This window comes from Scophthalmus maximus, chromosome 6 (genome assembly GCF_022379125.1).
Source record: "Scophthalmus maximus strain ysfricsl-2021 chromosome 6, ASM2237912v1, whole genome shotgun sequence".
Lineage (NCBI taxonomy): Eukaryota > Metazoa > Chordata > Actinopteri > Pleuronectiformes > Scophthalmidae > Scophthalmus > Scophthalmus maximus.
The window spans coordinates 22,556,992-22,575,430 of NC_061520.1; the positions used below are offsets into that span (position 1 = coordinate 22,556,992).

The following is an 18,439-nucleotide window of genomic DNA, read 5'->3' on the forward strand; positions in this document are numbered from 1 at the left end:
AAACACATATGATACCACTTCAAAGTTGTAAAATGAAACGTGACTTAAAACCCAGTGTTGCGCAATGGCGACGGAGAAGCCAACGTAAGAGTGACTGCTGTCTGATCTGGAGTTTTTATCCCTGTGAAGTTTAACTTCGTGTGGCGGTGTCTTTGCCTTGTGTTTTCTATTTGCTGTGGTTTCCTAACCGCTTCCTTCATTCCCCTCTGACACAAGCACTCCCACTGGCCTCTGATTTCAGGCTGGTAACGTTAAAGCTCCAGTGTGTCATTTTTGTTCTTTTCTGGCGGCATGTGGTGGTAAAGTTGCAAACCGCAACCAACTGAGCCCATGAGGGGCGATTTATGGTCTCACACTGCTAATTCCGTTTCCGGTTTCCCGCAGGAAATTCAATGCCAATTCAACGTATCTCTTGACCGTTTCCGGAAACATAATGCTGCGTTCCATTATACCTTGGCATTCGGACCCAAAAGTCGAGGTGGTGATTTTTTCCCGACCTCCCGAGTAGCAGTGTAACACGACGCAGCAAACATGAAGACTTACAAGGAGGTCGGGACCCCTAATGTTACTATATTTAACTCATTCAAAGTTGACGAAAATACATCGGTTCTTTGATGCAGGTGATTATATATATATATGAACAGATAGTTATGGACAATATATTCAATTTCTGTGATTACTTTCTTCTAAATATTACACACTGTAGCTTTAAAGACCGGCCGTAATGTATGTGAAACCGAAACCAAAGCCGTACACGCAGGGCAGGTAGATGCAGGCGCGAGGAGATGAGATTTTAGCAGGCACAAGCGAAACATATGGCCAGTTCTATTTTAATTATTTATTTCCATGTATTGTATATTTGCGTCTAGATGGTCGCCACTGGCGACTGGCAGAAAAAAACAGGTCACAAAAGCAATAAGTTAGTAACATTGACGACTGTTTTAGACCCAATCCCATTTCTCCTACCCCTTTCCCTACCCCTTGCCCCTTCGCCTTGAAACAGAGTGGGGTAAGGGGAAGGGGTTGAAAATCTACCCCTACGAAATGAGACACCCCTTCGAATGCGATACGTCATCACGTAGGCAGACGCAACGTGATTTTTACCGGAGCTTCTTTTTTTCCTTTTTTTTTTAAAGCCGTGATTCCACATGCCTGGAATGACGCCGATATCATTGTAAAGACGCTGTTGCAGTTACTATCTTGACATCCCCTGAATATTCAAATAACAAGCATGTTAATTGCAGTATGTTGGGCATGTAAGGACAGGTGAATCACACACACGACGGGGTCTTATAATGACAAAACAGCACATAATGTGGTAATAATATAACGCATAACGCTGCTTTGCAACTAGTGTTTTTTGGGGGGACTTTTATGAAGAAAAGCACCATAATACATTGAAACGACGAACAAAGGTTGTCACACAAATTTGAGAGTTTCTTTGCTTGCTTTGGACATTTTTTCATCCGACTTACCCGTGATTCGCAATCTCACACCCCGTTTGGAGTGTGGGTCTGGAAAATTTCCATTTGGAGGGCCATCTCCCTCAATGCCAGAGGGAATTGAGACACCCATACCCCAACACATGAACGCGCAAAACCCGAGGGGTAGGGCTTAGGGGTAGGGCCAAGGGGTGAAATGGGATTGAGCCTTTGTCGCCATATGGAGCCCTGCCACGATGATGAAGATGTCAGAATTTGCTCCACAAATATGGGTTTAACAAAATAATCAACCTATTGACCTTAGTGTTTCAGTTGGCCTACAGTCTGTGTTGATGTGAATAGGCTTCCTGAAATCATCAAAGATGTTGGAGCTGGTTATTGTTTGCCTTCTTTTCAATTTTATTGATACTGAACAAGAAGAAACTTTAGCATTTAAGAGGCAGCATTTCTCTCCCGTTTCTGTTAGGAAAAGGTTAGATTCATACAGCCTTGTACCATATTTCAAGGAACATATACTGTATTACCTACTTACATTTCCAAACATTCTGAAAATAAAAATGTGTTATTACACTATTGCCTTGAACACGTGAAAAGAGGCTGTGATGTACTTTGAATGAGCCGACATTCAGTTGACCCTGGTGTGGCCATGGGGATTATGAGGGCCCAATCACATGGCCCTTAGGTACACAGGTTGAATTGTGCTTCTCCAGACCATTTTGTTTTACTTCCATTATTGTCGTATATAAGTTCAGTTTCTGGACCTCAGTTCATATGGGGCAAGAATAGGTTCCATTGTTTTGCCCTTTATTATGTATTTAAGCTGTTTGCCATCGACATTAAAATGTTGGTAAATTAAACCCCTTAAATTACTCTCTCTCTCGTGTTGAGCTTTTGACATGTTCACCTCTGCTGCCACAGCAATTCCTCAGAGGTGGCTGTAATTTAATTTGTTCCTCACAACACTGAAAATTGCATTTGAAAGGCCCAGGAGCAACATGTCTGTCCAAAAAAAACATTATGATTACTCTGTGTAATACAGATCCATCAGCCGTTTCTGTAGGGACTATTAGCACACAGTTAGGGATATATCCAGAGAAATCCCCTCTGTTTTCTCTAACAGGTTAGCAACATTGTAGCAGTAAATTGGCAACCTTAGCATGTTAGCATCTGGAGTTCTATTTTGGTTCACCTGACAAATGTGACCACATATTTGCCTGCATATTAGCATATTCTGCAGTGTACTGTGGAGTTAAGTAGCAATTGTTTTTCCATAACTGTTGCCTGTCTTGGAAGTTGTTTGGGAGCTGTGAGATGGAAAAATATTCTGACAAAACAATAATCTAACATACACTTAAAAAATTGACAGTGCTGCATTGTTAGGTGGTAATTTTCAGTGGGTTGTCACTGCAACCGATGAATGAAGGGCTAAAAAATGCAGGCGCATGAAAAGTCATCAACAATCAAAGTTATGTAGTCAATGTAGTTTCCAAATATGACAAATGGGGCCCTGGCCTGCCTTAATAATTCAGTATAATATGGATAGCAACAACCATTGCACATTTGCTTATGCACAACATGGGTGCCCATGTTTAATTTTTGTATGAGCTAAGTCATGAATTTCAATATATTTCCCCCGGTTGAAAAGTTTCCACTCTCCCAAACAAGTTCCCCAAGGATTCTGTTTATAGCAAGGCTCTATGTTTTCCTCTAGTTCTTGCATAATACCTGTTACCTATTTTTCCTGGGTGTAAAAATGGTTGCCATTTGCTTTTCTCAAAGATGACACAAGTTTTCCCTTAGATGTTAACAAAACCTGCATGAAAATTCTATTCTGTTGTTTGGGCATCTGCTGAATATAAAGTTGTTGTTCTTTTATTGTGGCCAGGGTGAGCGGGGCTAGCTCTATATCCATCTGCAGAATTAACCCGTCTTCTTGTGAAAGCTGTGCTGCAGTCTGTCTTGCTGGGATCCAAATTACACTGCTTAAGTGGCCTTTCTGGTGCCAGTGTAGACAACTAGGTCATTATGATAAGTTCTGTTTTGTGTCTTGGAGTACATATTTGGGATATCTGCCTTTTTTTCTCTTAATAATGTCCTCTCTCATGAACGTGCATTTTTTATATTCAGAGAAGTGGGACTAATATTGGTTCTGTGTCCTATATAATGTTAGGTTTTAACCTTTGAATGGATGAAGTGTCTTATTTGGAGGCACAGCTGCTCAGCGTAGCTCCCCTGAAATGGGTCACAGCTGCTGACACAGTGGGGCCCAGTGAAAAGCCTATTGTACCCCTGCTAAATTAACTTAGCTAATATTCCAAAGTTAGAGTAACCCGTAGTTATCGGGGTATGCTAGTTAGCATTTCTTGGATCATGAACCCAGTAATTCTTTTAAAATTAAAATTAAAAAATAAATACATTTTTGATGAAACAGTAAGGTCATAAGAAAACAGTAGTTAAACATGACATTACTGATACAGTGGCATATTTATTATGTCTGTATATATATATATATATATATATATATATATATATATATAATGTAGGCATTATTCAGCAAAAATAATGCCACAGTGGTGTCTGTTCAAACATATGAGTAGTGATCCTGTTTTTTTTTTCATTTAATGCTGATTGAATGGGCCCAAAATACTGCGTTAGGATGTTGCCAACAAGTAAACTCAATCTCATTTTCATGAAATGTAATCATAAACATATTTCCCATAGTTGAAGGATTTCATCCGGATGTTGTGACAGCTACAGCGTGTTTACCACCGGATTAGCTCTGCATTTCCAATTTAAATGTTTGTAACCAATGCTATGAAGTGTTGAAGGGGCAAAACAAAACCTGGCAGATTATATCTCTTTTGCCACCATCTAAACTCTGACTGTTTTAATCTTCATGTTTGTCGATTTTTGTTACTAGGGCTCTGAATATTTCCTCCGTTTTCTGTTGTCTCTCCCCAACCCCCCTCTCTTTTAGCTTGCCAAAGGGCTGATTGTGTCTGAGGAAGAGCGAGCAGACTCCACTTACTCTGTGAGTATTCCATCAGTTGAAAACATGCTTGTCTTTTGGGCTATTTTATTTATCTCATGTTATAAAGGACTGCAACCATAGCTGTTTTTCCAGGTACAGGAGCAGTCATAGTGAATCGTGATCTCCTATGCTTTGAAATTTATGCTGGGGCAGATATATGTATGTGTTCTGTGCTTTTAATTCACAGACGATTTTCCGTGATTGAAGTTCAGTAATTACACAAAGTGTGCTGTGATGAACTTCATTATATGTGATGTTTACTGCCTTATAGGGTTGGGCCTGAGCAGGTTCAAGCAATCCAGTATATTGAGCATATGGCTTTTAAGTTGTTCATGTAAAACATGTCATCAGACAGATTGTAGTAGTTTACAAGTCAGTAAATATTCGACACAGAAATACTACAGGTCAGTGTTCAATACAACATAAGTAATAAAATAATTATAAATAAACCAAAGCCAGGTGTCATGTACAGTGTTTATATGTTAAATAAATGAAAGATGTTACTGGTAGTATCTATGTCTACATACTAGCAGTTTCTGCAGCTCTGAGCCACCGTCTAGACCTTCAGAGAAGGTTGGACATGTAAAAATTGAGTCAGTGTGTTCTGGTGGATTCACTGTGTAGGAGAGAAACTGTCTCAACATCTCTGGTTGTGCTGATCTGCTGTTTCCTGTTAACGTTTCGCATGACATATGTGTGTTGGAACTGATAAACTTTATCTGCAAAAGGAGAGCACTTACGACATGTAACCCTCGGTGTCTGCAAAGTGGAAATGAAATGCACAGCGTGTAAAACTCACCATAAATCCTGACCCAACTCTTTCCCATTAAACGTAAATGCTGACAAAAGACCACTGAGGTTCTGTGTATCTTAATTCTTTGTGCATTTATGAGTGTTCACCAAACTGTGTGTCCAAACTTTATGTGCGGTTGTGTTTGCCGATTCTGTACTGAATTTTAGCTTTCAGTATTCTCCTCCTTCTCTTAGTCAGTGTGTAATATGCATTTGGACAACGAGCGGCAGTCTGCAACCTGAGCTGCGGTGCTGCTGGTGTTCCCTTGTGGCTGGATGGTTTTAAGATGGACTGTAACCTGAGATCAGGAGCCTTTTTCTGGCTATTTACATTCTTGCACCTTAGGTGATGAAGCAAATTTGTGAACTGCCGCCTGTACAGATAAGACATATTTTTCAAATTGAGTTTCAGTTTGTTTAATAATTACTACAATGAGCAAGGCAAAGTGTTGAGTGTCGGCACTCTGAGGCATGATAACGTGGCGTCAGGTTGACGTTTTTATGCTCTGTGCTGAATGTTGCGTTTATCACTGTAAAAGGGGGGGGGGGGATTAATTACCTCTTTCAAGGCTGCTGAAGTTAATTTCTGCAGTCACATGTTTAACCAATTACTCTGAGTGTAATGGAGTGGAACATGGCTCACCAGAGTTCACAGGACACCCCTTTCTTAGCCTAGTTTGGCTATTCCAGAGGGGCAAGCTCATTATCACTAAACATAAATTAGGGGAAACTTCACTCTGGATATATACATTTATCCGTGTCAATATCCATAGCCCGCTTAATCATTTCTCCACAGCTATCTCAATATCACGGGCTAGTGAGACAGGCGGGGCGAGCACATTATCTAAGCCTGGGTGTTACAGTATTAGGGATTATCACTGACAGATAGTTTCCCTTCCAGGCACCATTAGCTTGGCCTCATCCCATTTGGTATTTCCGGCACCTGCGACCACTGTCCGCTGGGCACAAGAATTATTACCATTGTATTTTTTCTAGGGTATATAAATTAATCATGGGAATCACAAGCAACTACTTTAAATTTCTGGACTGTGACCAAGGAACACATCCTCCCCAAGGATGCCAAGGACCTATGCATCATTAAAAGGGAGTTGTGCTATCTGACAGAGGAACAGTGCCAGCTCCCTCTCTTCTATAAGATACAGGGTTGTAGCCTCATGCATTTCCGCACTCTGCACAGCAGCGTCTTTGTATGGCTTACTGCAATCAAGTCTCTAAGTCTGACTTTGAATGCTAAATGAACAAGGAACACATGTTTGCAAGGAGACAAAATGAAGTTGATAAGCTTGAAAGTGAAAGTGGATAGCTGACCGCAGCGGACATAAATTAACATCGATCATTGGGCAGAGCACGTGTGCTAATGACTCACGGCTGCAGGGGCTTGTTAGACAACCCCAACCTCCTGCAAGGGACTGTAATGGTTCCCATGTCTGCGCAATCCACTATGTACCAGTGGCTGTAATTCCTCTTTGAGCAGCCTCATATTGGCAAATGATCCGTCATCGATTCACATGCATAAATGCATTTTGTGTGCATTAATAGATGTTAAATGTTAAATAGTGCAGTTAGATCATGCTGTGGTGAGGAGTAAATGCTTTCTCACCGCAAGCTTCCAAATCTCTCATACTCAAATTCTAACTTAAAATTGTCAAGGTGCAATTACCAAACCACCTTGATCAATATGAAGAACCTCGTCCTTTTTTTCTTATTTAAAGATTCATGAGGTATCTAGTTGTACCTGTCAGTCACAGACATGAGAGAACTTTCAAGGTGTAGGATGTGTTTTCATTTGAGAGTAATTTCACTCGTTGTGAGTTCATTCCCTCATAGGGCGCTTGCTGCATTTTAAAACACATTGATTTGGAATTAGTTACAGGTGCAGGCCTGTAACAGCATTGATTGCAAATAGGCGTTTTGACAAAATGTCTGAAAAACATTTCACATTGATTTAAAGTTTCTCGGAGCCCATAATAAAAGCCTTGCGTGCAACTGTAATTACCATATGCAGCTTTGTTTTGTTCACTTAGCCCCTATTCACCCGGCACCTTAATCAACATATAATTACCTTTGACTCTAAAGGAGACTGAGAATACCAGAAGACAGAGGACAGAATTTCACACATCTCCCAAGTAGGTCAAAATAACGTGGCTTCTATTGTTAGATGGATAAAGTTTCTTCATCGGTTTTCACCAGAAAAGAGGGAATGAATAAACTCAGTGAATCTTCCATGAGGAAAGATATCAACCAAATCTCTCATTATTGATCAGCCCTTCCACATGTGATTGAGATGCATGGCAAGAGCATGGGCAGAATGACAAACAATATTGCAGACAGTAAAAATAAAAAAACGTCAATAGTCCTCAAAACAAATCTATAATGAAGAATGACAAGGTGAAGTTTAGATGATCAGTATTGTGCCCCCCACGAATGAATAATAGAGAGCAGAATAAATATACTCCCTCCACAGCTAATGCTTTCTGTCCCTCCTTCCCTTCATGATCAGTGATTCGCCCTGTTTTGGTTCATCCATCTGTCTGTAACAGTTTACTGTAGGGCTCCAAACCAGAGAAGAACAAAGACAAGCCAAGGAAAAATGTTTACATTTGTGAACATTGTGTAAAAATGGTTAAATTACCATTGGTCTCCATGGTCACTTTTTTCTGATGATAATTTGGTAACATTTTACAACTAAATCTTTTGACAAAAATATATTCCTAGAAAACCAGGTCAACACAATCCCTTTCTTTCATCTTCGTAAGAGGTTAGGCTTGAGGCAGACCTTTATTCATGATTTCCATTGAGAGTAATTGTTCACTATTCGACTTAGAAAAAAGAAAGAAAAAAAAGATGCTACTCCACTCCAGTACTAAATATGGTCGGTATCAAATATCCCATTTACATCTGGCATTAAAATGTATTATGGGTAATCAGACTGCAATCGGATTGTGCTGGACCACATGAAGGTAGAAGTGTAAATGTAACCAAGATGCATTGAGCACAGATTGTAATCCGATCGGCCAAACGTCCCCCACAACAATTCGAGTGCAGTTTGTAAACATAATTTGTTGACTCCTTAAGAGACCTGCTAGCAATTTGCTTTGCAACTTCGGGGTTTTGGCCTAGTGGTTAGCGCGTCGGTCTCCTATAACCAAGATCATGGGTTCAAGCTTTTTCCAAAATCGCTTACTGACCCCTTTGAGCTGCTGATGCAGATGTCTACAATCTTCTTCTATCTGTTTTATTTTTTCTGTCTGTTGACATGAGGTTGTAAGGTGAGCCAGGCAATGCGATCAGTAAAGTTATGGGCCATAAAACCAAAACAATGTCCTGGAAGATGCTTAAAGGCTCATAGAGCTGGATTGCAAAATACATTAAATGAACTGCAGATCGGATATGATAATTCTCTGTAGGTCCATTAAAAATTAGCAACTTTTTTGAAATGCACACTGTCAATGATTATAGGAGCTTTTAGCTCAGTTCAGAGGTGTTGATTTACCCAAACAGCATGCACTGTATTGGGTAACTTGTACTTTTTAGGTTATGAATCAATGTTGTAGTTCCAGGCATCATGATCAATGAACAATGTGAACAACGTTCATGCGTTATTTTTCAATTAAGTGTGTATTTCTTCATTTATTAGCTTTCCTTGTGATGCTGTATACCTTGCACACATTTTAGAGTAAATATGTTGAACCAACAGTTTTGAAAAAGCCAAACATTACCGTTGGCAGGATGCTCTGCTCATCTGTTGCTGCTGCTGCGAGCATCTTCTTGACTTGCTCCTGGGAGATAGTCTGGCAGCAGTGTGTATACACGCTAAATATCGCTCCTCAGCATCAGCCACCAGGCTTGTAAGCATGGTGTCTTGACTCTTGCTTATTTTGGTTGAATGAATTATTAATGGCTCCGATTTCCCACAAGATCCAGCTTTATTTTATTTAATTTCGTTTGGTGTGTAGACTGCATCTCCTCCTCTCCACAGTGCTCATTTGCCCTCTTTTTTCTTTCCCAGAGCCACACGGAAGAGGAATATTGGAACTATTCTCCACTCTCTGGCAACTGGATGGGAAGACGGAGAATCTTTGACCTCGGAAAATGAAGATGTTGTTGCCATGGGAACTGTTAATCCTTCTGTCACTCAAAGAGTGCCTGGCTGGTGAGAAGCCAAGTCAAGTCGCCTTTCATGTCGCACCTGATATGCATACATTTCTCACAGTGGTTGCTTCTTTGTCATGCATGTGTACCTTATCATTCCATATGAGAGGGAATAATAGTTCTAAAATTACTTAATATAATAATAATAGTGGTCTAATAGAAGAACTAGCTGACAGTTGTAGAGATGTGGAAGGGGAGAGGAAGGCGAAGAACATGACCAAATCTGTATATCCCAGTTTGGTTTTGAAGATCTCAGAAAAGCCTTTCAGGGCAAATAAGAACCACAGAGCCAGAATTTAGTGTTGTAGCTTTTGTTATTTAACAGGATGATGTCGCCAAACACTATAAAAATCCAAACTAACTCTTTTCTCAACCCTAATTTATTTTGTACTCCACTGTGAGAAACATTGATCCATGGACTGAGAGAAAAACAGAATAAAATTTAGCCTCCAGTCCCCTAATACCTGTATGAGCTAAAGCTAAGGAGTTAAAACCTCAAGCTTTATGTCTGGATAACTCTGCCACCTAGATAACCACATGAGATCTAATGTTAAAAATTCACATTCATCAAGCACATGCATCTAAAGGTTTGTATTAGCATACAACAGTGGTGTCTGTTGTATTGTTATTCATGATTAGTATCCCATTGATTTAGCATGTCATTCAAGTCAGCATTTTCACTGAGGTATATTGGTTCGAATCCACGTTCTGACCAACCAGGGCCTGTGTGGAATTTTAATGTTCTCCCTTGTATATGCATGGGTTCTCTCGGGGTTCTCTGGCTTCTTCCAAGTAGAAAGACATGCAGATTGGGATTAGGTCAGGGGCGGATCTACAGGGCGCCCCCACTTGCCCCTCTAACTTTTGTGTTCTTAAAACTGTACTTGTAAAAACAAACTGCCACTATGTTCACAAGCTTCTAAAAGCATTGAAACAAACAATAAATTGACCAATAGTGAATAATTGTAAATGTAATTTAGGCCCCTCAAATACTTAGCTACGGCCCTGCATCAAACATGCAGAGCGGCACTCACACAGCGAGTCTGCTGCCCTGCATCCCGGCAAAGAGTGGAGGGTGAAGTCAGTTTCCTCTGGTGAAGTTTAAACACACCACTTTGACTTCAAGTTACATTTGTAATGAATATGATGTGCTAAAGGCGATTGGGCGTCAGCAATAACAGCGCGTCCTATAATTAGTCAAAAGTCAAATCGCTCGCTCGTGATTTGTAAGAGTGGATAGTTAGTTAAAAACAAGAACAGCTTGATACAAAATATTAAAATCTATAACGTTTACCGAGGGTTGCCGTTTCGGGGGGGCGTTACGTTGCACCACACTACACATGCAGGGAGATCGATCATTTGTATTTGATTAGCTAAGCAGTACTATTAAAATCCACTCACATATCACAGCAATGAGGCTGCACAAATGAAACCAGGGGGATATTGCCAGTTTTTTTTGCTAAGAAAATTCAGAGAAGTGCACAGGAGCAAGAGACTGAGGGAAATGAAGAAGGGGAGGGCAGTAACCTGGAGAGAGCAGAAGGGTCAGAGCAGGAGAAGAAGAAATAAGTGAAGGAGAAGAGGAAACAGAAAAATTGTATGTGAGAGATGAAGAGGAGGCTCTAGATTCACCCGGACCCTATACATACTGTTACTTTTAAGAGGCACAATTTTGTTTTGTTTAAACACTGGGCTTGTTCCTGTTGTGCATTAAGAACGCTTGGGTAGTGTGTTAAGGCATGATAAAACAATACATAATTTGTACTTTTTTTACATATGGGGATTCCCGCGTACCGTCTTCCATGTCACCCTGCTAAGACCGCTTGCCACCCCTTTGCCACCCCAAGTAAAATTTTCTAGATCCGCCACTGGGTTAGGTTAATTAGAGACTCTAAGTTGAGCATAGGTTTAAATGTGAGAGTGAATGGTTGTTTGTCTCTGTATGTTGGCGACCTGTCCGGGGTGAACTCTGCCTCTGGCCCGGTGTCAGCTGGGATTTGCTCCAGCCCCCCCTCAGCCCTTAAAGTGTAAAATGTTATAGAGAATGAATAGATGTAAGGATGAATATCTATGCGGCCTGCAAACACGAGTAAAGACTGAAGGGTAATGTGCATGGCCTTGCATGCTGGCTGGTACATATATATACCCGCTATTTGATTGCATTTCAAGGAAACAAAATTAAGTGCAATTTGTGGGTGTTTGTGTGTGTGCCAGTGGTCAGTCCAACCGGTGTGTTTATACCGTCGCGTACGCACAAACCAACTGATCATTTCCCAGGTGCAATAGCCCGGCTATTAAAGGTTCATTAATTTGTTTAATTTAAAGGACACTGCAACCGAGGTAAAAATGAAGCACCCCCCTCAGAGGCCTGGGAAAACAAGGCCCTTACCTGAGGCAAAGACTCCCACTCTCATTAGGATGATGATGATGATGATAATGATAAGGGAGGGAGCACTCTTTGTCCTAGTCAAGGTTAGAGATGTTTAAAAAAAGATTCCATCCTTTCAAGTGCATGAAAAGAGAAATGAGCAATTTTTAAGAGCATCGCTGGTGTGCTGCTTGGATTGTGACACGTGGTGTCTTTGGAAAGGGAGGGGATCAGTGTGTGTGTGTGTGTGTGTGTGTGTGGGCATCTTTTGAGAAAGCTAGATTTCACAGGAGTAATTAGTACAACATGATTTAATTACTCCTGTGTATTGATGGTGTGGCTGAAGCTTACCCAACCAACAGGCTCTACGCAGCAGACACACGTGTCCACACTTGCATATAGACACCAGCTTTACCGGCTCATGTAATGATTATAATAATTATAACCAGAGTAAGGCAATACTCTGATTATTTCAGCGCTCGCGTAAACAACATAACCAAGTTATCCTACCTTGATTGAGATCCTAATGAAATAAAGCATGAATCAATTACCAACCTTAGGTACTTGCCAATCCTTCTAACTACTCTTGACACACACACACACACACACACACACACACACACAACTCTGTTTGTGGTCAACATTTTTTTGCCATGAATCTGTCAGGCTTGGACTTTAAAGTCATTTTCCTCAGCAGGGGGGCCTGAAACTTCTCCGTAATGATGGATTCATCGGAAAGACGCATCTAGCTGTAGAAACACTGTAGTAAAAAAGAAGAAGAAGAGGCGGAGCATAGAAATACTCGAAGAAGAAGCCGAGCAACAACAATAGTACGAAGATGTTGAGTGAGAAGGGAAAAGTAGATTCTTTGTTTCGTCCGATTCTGAGTGCGAACTGCTGTTGCGACCTTTGGTCGCCTCGCTGAGTGGCTAGTTCTGTGCTCTTTGGCTGTGCGTGTGTGGCGTGCAGCGGTGGCCGGAGCTCGCACTTTGCCGGTTGTACTTGCTCTGTGGTCTTTGTGAGGAGCCCTCACTCTGAGCATCTGCCGCGTGACAACTGTTTGGTTTCTCCCAGGCCCTATGGAGTGACTGAGCAATAGTACATATTGCCCTAGCGACCCAAGAAGAGTCAGCATCTGATGCAGCACCGTCACAAGCCTGTAGTCCGCCATTGTTGTTGTTGGAGATGCCGTGGGCGAGGGTCAAGGGGTGAGGCGATGACATCATCATATGCGTGTCTGGCGTTCACACGAACTCAAATACACAAACGCAGGGGGGGAGATTTATCTTCTCCACCCTGGGACCCGGATTCAAAAGAGTGCATTTTCAGGCAGCGAAAACTCCGGGTGCGTCTGGACGGGAGGTGCATACGTGCAAGACTTCCACTTATTTACAACAAATTCGCATTCGTGTAGACAGGGCCTCAGATGCAGAGAAGAGACAGTTAGGGCAGGCTTTTAGTCTGAAAATCTTGAACCTCTCCAAATATCAGGCTGTAGAAAATACCTTTCAATACTGAACAAAAGGAGATACTACTGAAGAACAAAAACACACTCCAAACACGGAGGGAAAAAATAACCTCACCCCTAACTGACTGAAGAAAAAAAAAAATCGCTCCACAGGAGGGAAAAAAAACAGAAAGGGAAAAAAAAACCTCCTAATAAACAAAACCCGCTCCGCAAAGAGGGAAACCTCAAGACGAGGGCTAAGAAAACTAACAGAAAATGACTCCAACGGAGGCAAACAAAACGGCTATGAATTAAGCTGCGCTACGAGACTGAGCTACGAAATTTACAAACAAAAAATCTCTGACTAAGAGGCAAAGAATTCAGGCTTACAAAACGAGGAAAGCAAGGCCTGGGACAAGACGAGGACTGTGGCGTCAGGCTGGGGTGCACGGCTGAAACGAAACACTCTGGCACGGGACGAGGGGAGACGCAGACTATAAAACACATGGGGAACACGTGGACACGATCAGGAATCAGGGAAGAAAAACAGGCCGGTGACACATGAGGAAGAGCAAGTGACCTGAAACGAGAGGAGAGTCACTTTTCAAAATGAAACAGGAAGTGACCAGACAAAAACCCAGAACGGGACAAACCTCACCACGGTGTGACAGAATCAAGAATGAATATGCTAAATATGACAACAACAACAACCACGTGGCCGTTATTCTAGGTTCATATTTGGTCGACATTACATTACATTACATGAATTTTGCAGACGCTTTTGTCCAAAGCGATTAATAATAAGTGGCAACAAATCCAAAACGAGGTGTGGCGACAGCAAGTTCGACCATTTTTACAATAAACAAAGAATTTCATATGATAATTATTCCACTGTTATCACTGTAATTTGTGAGAATGGAAACAATAATTAATGTGTCATGGGGTTTTGGAAATTTAATTCAACAGTGCAACAATAATGACTAACTTTTTTCTCCTTAATGTTTTTTAACAGTGTACGCTTTATCTATTACCTTAATGTGGATATTATTTACACTAAAGTGACCTCTGTGCGTGTACTTGCTCTGACTGCTTATTAGGGTGGAAAAGTTCAAGACAACTTCATGCCTCTTATGTTGTAGACTGCATAAGCCAGTTAGCTGATACATACAGGGTCATCTTTAGTTAATTACTCTCTCATCGCAGTGCATTATCTGCCTTGTGACATCTGCATAAGTGGGTTGATTAAATGCAGAATAGTCAGAGAGCCATGTTGGCAGCTAATTATATGGGTGTAGAGTGCATATACATTTTTTTGTTGTATGAGTGCTGAGTGATTTTTATTTATTGTTTCTTTTTTTTTTGCATTAATTCAGTGTCACTGGTTCTGTACCATCGTACACTTTACGTATGATTTGATTGCAGAGAATACACGCCACGGTCCTGTCTTCACCCAGGAGCCAAGTGACAGTGTTTTCCCACTGAGCACTGATGATAAGCACGTGTTTATTAACTGCAAAGCAAAGGGAAACCCACCTCCGCATTACAGGCAAGTGTTCCGACTGCCCTATGACTCTCTGTCTCTGTCTCTCCCTCTCTCTCTATTCATATATATATATATATATATATATATAGGCAGTTTTTAAATGAGGATTTTTTCTTTGCCACATCTACAGGTGGAAAGTGGACGGCAGAGAAATGAACACAGAGTCCGATCCAAACTACAGCCTCGTGGAGGGTAACCTGTTGATCAATAACCCTCATGTGATCAACCACGGAGGGGTGTATCAATGCATCGCCACCAACACCTTTGGGACCGTTGTCAGCAGGGAGGCAAAGGTCCAGTTCGCATGTGAGTAGATCATTTATTCAGATATTGGTAGACATAAAGTTGTCTGTTTTTTCTTCTTTTATTTTATTTTGTGTCATTTCAGTGTGCTGTAAAATAAGCTTGGCCACCTCATAGGTTTATCGATCATCACAATTGTTGCCAATTAATTATCTGTTCAGCAACTAATCCCATTACTGACCAATCCTTTCTGCTGAACACAAACTACTGAAAGACATGCTAGAAGGTATGATATGGTTGCTAGGTAGAAATATCTCAACAGCCTTTATCTTGATTACCACAGAATTTGGTGCACTTACTCTTATCCCCAGAGGAAGTAAGCTTAATACTGTGGCTGTGCACTGACTTTGTATCTAGCAACACCAACAGCTGAGATTTTTCCCTCATGTCAATTGGTTCATGACAGGATATCTTTGAAAATAAAACATGGCAATTAAATACAGGAATACTTCTGACAACACTGCACAGGAAGAAGGTTCTGGCTTCGCAACCTGGAGGGAACAATCCTGTGTCCTTACTGTGTGGAGTTTGCATGTTCTCCACATGTATGCGTGGGTTCTCCGACATAAAATGACTGAAACAATCCTTGATAAATTTTCATTTAAGGTGTTCTTCGACTTTTAAGTTTGGTCCATGTCCTGTCCACTAACATGGAGAAGGTAAGGTTTGTGACACATACTAAAGCCAGGGGCTGATAAAGATGATTTGTCATTTCGTTAATCTTCACATACAACACACACTCTGTGTTAAAAAAATTACAATGCAATTCAAATTTGCTTGTCTTGCATGGAATATATGAATTTATTTTCCTGATTGAATGTAATTTGCCATATCTGATACGGCTGTGTTATCTCTTCATATTGCTCTGAGACACCAGTGAACACTGAAGGAATGGGGATTGTACTGCATGTGTTGATTCACCAAATGAGTTCTGATTTGACCACTGCTTATATTTGCCTGATCCCTCCTGGGACTTGGCTGGTATTTCTAAGACGTTGGGACTGATATGTCTTTGAGCTTCTTTTTTTTTCTTTCTCTCTCTCGCACAGCACAGCAGCATTTAATTAAAGGTGGAAGTAATCTCTTAAGCCCGATTGGTGCTCCCTCTGTCTGATCTCCAGTGCACATTGTGATATTAACAGGGGAATATTGGCTTTGACTTGTAAGCAGTGTGAACAGACAGGGAAATATTCTGCAGAATGAAATGTCCTTCTCAACATGTCACCTCTAGGTTAAAGTTGTTACAGCTGTCAGACCCTGAAAGTTGCAGTTTTTTTTTTCTGTCATATTCAACAGTTCTGCAGAACTTCAGCAGGAAGTCAAGGAACATGGTGTCAGTGAGAGCGGGTCAAGCTGTGGTTCTGCTCTGTGGCCCTCCACCTCATTACGGAGGTACAGCACTCTGTGCTAACACTTCTGCATTGTCTGCCGTAGTTTCCTGCATGTCTCAGCAATCTTTGTCATCCCTCATTCTTCTGATTATTTGTTTTCCACTCACTCCTCCTCATCTGTCAGGCAAGGAACTTTTTTATTTACGATCAGCCACCACTCTACCTGCTCAGAACCATGCCTTCACATCTATAGTTCATTGCTTCACACTACTTAACCTTGAGCTCACTTTTCTCGCCCGTGTGGTCTTTGACCACGCTGTCATCTAAAAAGTCTCCAGTGCTCCACTTCCCCAGCTGTCTTTTTTTCCCCCCTCGATGCGGGCAGGTTATCTGTGGGTAATAAAGACTGCTGGTGGCTGCTGTGGCTGGGGGAGCCTTTATCCCGTGGCACAGCTGTGATTCGGCTCATGTGTCTGTGTGCTGCTGATTAGAAGGCCCTCAAAGTGGTCCGCACTCCTGCAGCCATTCGGTGCCCACCAGCAAAATTTCACGCCAGCGTACCAGCCTTTCCCTGCTCCCTGTTTCCAGCAGAATCCCATGGCCACGTGGGATTCCACACTTCAGCAATTTGCCCTCCAGGTTTCCCTCCATCTCCCCTTCCAAAAGCCTACATCTCTTTATTTTACCTCTTAAGCAGAGCATAGTCACACATTGGATGGGATTTGCTCTACATGTCAATGCTAGCTTGCGGTGGGTTAGAATAGAAAAACTGCAGAATTGTGTTGTTGTTTTTAATTTTTAATTTCCATAAGGTTTAAATTATGTCAAAGCCTCTGTAATGCTTGTCGATGTACCACTTAAGGAGTACAGTGAAGAGTACGCCTTATTAAAAGAGGAATCATCTGAAGCTTCTCTGAGCAATCAATAGGTAAGTGGTCTAAAAGGAGCTGAGCTGAGAATTAAACTGTCAGAGGATGTGGATGTGAGGATGTGCCTCCAAGTCCTCTGTTGCTGTGAGACTGGAGCCCTTTAACAGACCCAAGTCTCTGATAGTCCCTAATCATGAAAGGTCTGTCAGTTTCTCCCTTGACTTTCCCTGTAAAGTGTGTTTTCCCTCAAGGAAGTGAGTGGGACTTTATGACGTCTGCCCCATCAAAAGGGCTGACTGCGGAATGTCGTGTCTGATACATGAGGACTGCACTAATAACCAAGTTCATTCTACAATCCCTGCAGATATCCCTCTCCCTCACTGTCTCTCTCCCTGTGTGTGTGTGTGTGTGTTTGATTGTGTTTTACTCTTTTACATTGACATTCCTATCATTTCATTTCTTTATTTTGACACAAATCCTCCTTGTTAATCTGTATGACAATAGTTTTAAATCAACTAAAATGGATATTTCCTGTAAAAATCTATAATGCAGACGACGGTAATGTTTGCAGATTGGTGACTATTTAGCATATATGTAATATTGCATGCTGGCAAGTACATTTTGTGATACAGTCAAACTGGGTGTGTCACTGGGTGACTGAAAATCTGTGAAACAGTGGAATACAGTCTTTGAAGGCAGTAATGAGCAATAGACTTGTGACTTTGAAAGCTTATAAAATGAAAAAACACTGCACTGAGACAGAATCATGAAAAGGTTCCTGTTTTTAAATTGTGAGAAAAACAGCTACTATATTCCCTTGTTTACATTACAACCTAGTCAATATGGAATGTACACTTGCACATACAGTTTATGATTGCCCGAAGATGTTGTATTGTGTTGCAGTAAAAGTTGAGCCAAGTTCAATTCTAAACAGGATAACCCTACATTCTTTTGCCAGAGCCCCCCGTATGCACAAACCTCAGTTCAGATCAAAAGAAAGAGTGGGCTGCATTATATCGCACAGCGCTGTTGTCTGTCTGAACTTGACCTCAGTCCGTCTCTCAATTCTTACCGACTTTAAAACACTGTCTGTGGCAGTCAGACTCCAGCCAGTTCAGTCCTATTGAAGACAGGTCACAA

The 18,439-nt window shown here is 41.3% G+C and overlaps 1 protein-coding gene across 1 annotated transcript in view; it reads left to right on the forward strand.

Moving 5' to 3' along the window:
• LOC118309938 (contactin-4) overlaps positions 1–18,439 on the forward strand; it is a 126,174-nt gene that overhangs the window by 58,018 nt on the left and 49,717 nt on the right. The window contains exons 2-6 of the mRNA XM_035632606.2: positions 4,420–4,473; positions 9,296–9,439; positions 14,676–14,799; positions 14,927–15,102; positions 16,396–16,491. Coding sequence (XP_035488499.2) covers positions 9,379–9,439; positions 14,676–14,799; positions 14,927–15,102; positions 16,396–16,491 — 457 coding nt within the window. The 5' untranslated portion in view covers positions 4,420–4,473; positions 9,296–9,378. The remainder of the gene's footprint in view (positions 1–4,419; positions 4,474–9,295; positions 9,440–14,675; positions 14,800–14,926; positions 15,103–16,395; positions 16,492–18,439) is intronic.